Raw genomic sequence first — 3,812 nt, 5'->3', positions numbered from 1 at the left:
AGCACGAGCACTCGAGAGAATCGAGTCAACGACCAGCTCAGGAAGCTCGGCAGGGGCTGCCTCGACCGCGCGGCGCTCCTCGACGGCTCATCATACGGCAGCTCAACCGGCACGCACCACTACCTCAGACGGCTCAAATGAGTATCCGTGCGACTGCTGCAATGGCACGCATTTTGTAGTGACGTGCCCTAAATTCAGGGAACTTGCACCGGGCGATCGACAAAAACTAGTCATCTCACGGAGGCTGTGCTTCAACTGCCTCGGCCGTCACAACGTTTGCTCATGCAAGAGCTCACGGGGGTGCAAGAAATGCACTCACCGACATCATACGATGCTGCATGAGGCACATCAGAGCGACTCATCCTCGAAGCCAACCACCAGCTCAGCCTCAGCACCCCAGTAGGACAACGGTGCAATCGTCGCTCAATCATCTTTGGCTCGCTCATCCCACTCAACATTACTCGCTACGGCCCTGACTCAGATCAGCTCATCGGTTAATACTCAGCACGTACGGCTTCTCATCGATACAGGTTCTGAACTTACCTTTGTCTCAGAATCGCTCATCCGTCAGCTCAGCATTCCTCGTCATCATTCTGTCATTCTCATCACCGGAATTGGTGGCGGAAAGGCCACGCAAACTCGAGGAGTTGCACCCCTCAAGCTCCGCTCACTTCGCTCCAGATCAGACGTCACCATTCAAGCTCACATCCTGCAGACGTTAACAAACATCCTGCCATCATTCAACGCTGCACCACAGGAATGGCCGCATATCTCCAAGTTAGCCTTGGCTGACCCAGATTTTCTGACACCACGGCCAGTGGATATTATCATTGGAGCTGACTCATATGGGCAGATCATCAAGCCTAACATCATCAAACGGGATACATTGGTGCCAATTGCGCAGCTCTCAATTTTCGGATGGCTCGTTCTCGGACCTGTCGACACATCATCATCGGCATCTGTTGCAGTGCATCATGCATCGATTCAGGAGAGGGAAGATGCTCTCGATGAGTTACTGTCGAGATTTTGGACACAGGAAGAAGTGCCTGCGAGCAACAATCCTGAGCTTACTCCTGACGAGCAAAGATGTGAAGAACATTTCAAGAGTACTGTATCACGGGATTCAACAGGTCGATACACAGTTCGACTTCCACTAAAATCATCACCTGATACTCTTGGCGATTCGTATCTCACTGCGCATCGATGTTTGCAAAGTCTACAAAGGAGACTCTCTCGAGATGAAAACTATCGACGTCTGTATCATCAATTTATGACAGAATATTGAGATCTCAACTACATGAAGAAAGCTTCACCCGTTCCCAGTCAGCAAACGCAATATTATTTGCCACATCACGGAGTGCTCAAACCAGACAGTGCAACTACGAAATTACGTGTGGTATTCAATGGCTCGAGCGCATCCACATCTGGCCGCTCACTGAATGATATCATGCACACGGGAGCCAAGTTGCATTTAGACGTCACCGACGTCTTGCTCTGGATTCGACAATTTCGACACCTAGTTGCCACGGACATCACCAAGATGTACAGACAGATCAACGTGCATGAAGATGATTGGAACTTACAACGGATTCTCTGGCTCGACGAACTGCTCAATGAAGTGGCCTATTATCTAACCACGGTCACGTATGGAACCAAGGCTGCCCCGTTCTTGGTAGTACGAACGCTGCTGCAACTGGTGGAGGACGAAAGCCATAATTTTCCCCTTGCAGTGCCGTCCATCCTTCAAGGTCGATACGTCGACGACAGCTTTGGAGGCGCTGACACTGTCCAACAGTTAATCAAAATTGCATTGCAGCTGAAGAACTTGTGCATGGCGGGCTGTTTTCCCTTAGCCAAGTGGCACGCGACTCATCCAGACGTGCTCACTACGGTTCAAGCAGAGAAAGACCAGGGCTCCCAAATTACATTTGACGATTGCGCAACCAAGATACTCGGATTACGATGGCTTCCTCAAGAAAATTCATTCGCATTCGCAACAAGGATCTCGTCGCATACCGATCATCTCACCAAACGCCTCGTTTTGTCTGAAGTGGCTCAGATATTCGATCCACTAGGCTTTGCATCACCAATCGTGATCAAGGCGAAGATGCTCTTGCAGGAGCTTTGGCTTCATAAGCTCCAATGGGATGAACCACTGCCATCCCAGCTCTCATCACGGTGGCTCATCATCAGAAAGGAACTCACCAGCTTGCGCAAGATCTCAATACCTCGGTGGTATAACACATGGAGTACATCGACAGTGGAATTTCACGGCTTTTCTGATGCTTCTCAACTGGCAATGGCTGCAGTCGTATTTATCACCGTCCACGGCTCAAATGGTACCACGATTTCATTGGTGTGCTCCAAAACAAAGGTAGCACCGCTCAAGCGGCTCACCATCCCGAGACTTGAACTCACCGCAGCGCTGCTGCTCTCAAGACTCATGCAATACGTTCAAGCCACATTGAAGTTGAACGTCACAGCAACTCACCTGTGGACGGACTCTGTTGTGACACTCACGTGGATCAAATCTCATGCATCGCGCTGGAAGGATTTCGTGAGAAATCGAGTTTCACAAATCCAAGAGCTCACTGCGAACGCACATTGGAAATACGTACCAGGTACGTCCAACCCAGCCGACTGCGCATCACGAGGATTAAGTACTGCTCAACTCCAAAGCCACTCATTATGGTGGACGGGACCACCGTGGATACTCACCCCTGAAGCTTGGCCATCACAACCCACGCTGTCGGAGGAGTTGAGCACTCATGAGGCTCGTCCTGGCATTGCGCTACATGCGGCCGCATCTCAACCGGACTATCACTGGGACCTGATATATAGGTACTCAACACTCAACAAGTTATTGAAAATAACAGCTCTTTGTTTCAGATTCATATCGCTTCTGGGAAAGCGCCGACGCAAGCCACTGGACTTGCACTCAGCTTTGGAGGAGGCCAGATTCTTCTAGATTAAGGCTACTCAAACGGCATACTTCACGCACGAGATCAAGATGCTCACGGCCAACTCGAGACTACCAACTGCTCACGCATTCAGTCGGTTGACTGCGTATATAGACGCTAAAGGGATCATCCGAGTTTGCGGCCGCCTCAACCAATCAGCGCTATCTCAAGACAACAAACATCAAGCAATTTTGCCTCGCCACGCACGGTTTTTCGATAAGGACGGTATTTCACACTAGGACGGTTCGTCAACGCATCTTGTCTCAAAAGGGTATAATATATCCCCCATGGTTGCACGAATCAAATTATACTCGATGTTTAAGATTGCTTAAACGTTTATAACGATAGCAAAGTCAAAAATATAAATTAGCATTTCAGCACGGCAATTGCGAGCACCGAGACTTGAGCATTATCGCCGTGACTTTCGACGTGACGACCAAATGAGTAAACAGTGGAAACAAGGCATTCTTTGTTCGCTTTGTTTCCTCTGTTTATAATTGTCGATCGCGCATCTCTCGGGGACTTCTCTCGGTGAGGCTGCAACCGGACGGTACTATTGGAGGCACGAATCAACGCTACGTGTCCTTATAAATCAACGGTCGCCACTCGGTTTGACCTTTGAACCACCGAGAAGGTAAGTATCGAACGATCTCTCTAATTATTAATCAGACTAATTAATCTTCTTTTTTCAGGTTCCTGCCACCGCTGGATCATCGCCGTCGTCAATCAGGATCGTCGCTGCCACCGGAATCCAGGATCAACGAGGGACTTCGAGTGATCGACACCAATGGATCAGGTAAGTAGAAGGTAAGTCCAATTTAATAAATTTTCGAAATCTTCTACGAAAAGGAT

The 3,812-nt window shown here is 49.2% G+C and overlaps 1 protein-coding gene across 1 annotated transcript; it reads left to right on the top strand.

Moving 5' to 3' along the window:
- The first annotated feature begins 1,297 nt into the window (after positions 1–1,297).
- Positions 1,298–2,968, top strand: LOC112468677. The gene has a single exon (XM_025037958.1). It carries the CDS (start codon positions 1,298–1,300, stop codon positions 2,966–2,968), a length of 1,671 nt encoding a protein of 556 aa, XP_024893726.1.
- The last annotated feature ends 844 nt before the right edge of the window (positions 2,969–3,812 follow it).

The sequence above is a fragment of the Temnothorax curvispinosus genome, unplaced genomic scaffold, assembly GCF_003070985.1.
Source record: "Temnothorax curvispinosus isolate PA1 unplaced genomic scaffold, ASM307098v1 QBEX01001865.1, whole genome shotgun sequence".
In the NCBI taxonomy this organism is placed as follows: domain Eukaryota; kingdom Metazoa; phylum Arthropoda; class Insecta; order Hymenoptera; family Formicidae; genus Temnothorax; species Temnothorax curvispinosus.
The sequence above is the reverse complement of the archived record's forward strand: the minus strand, read 5'-3'. Positions and strand labels throughout refer to the sequence as shown.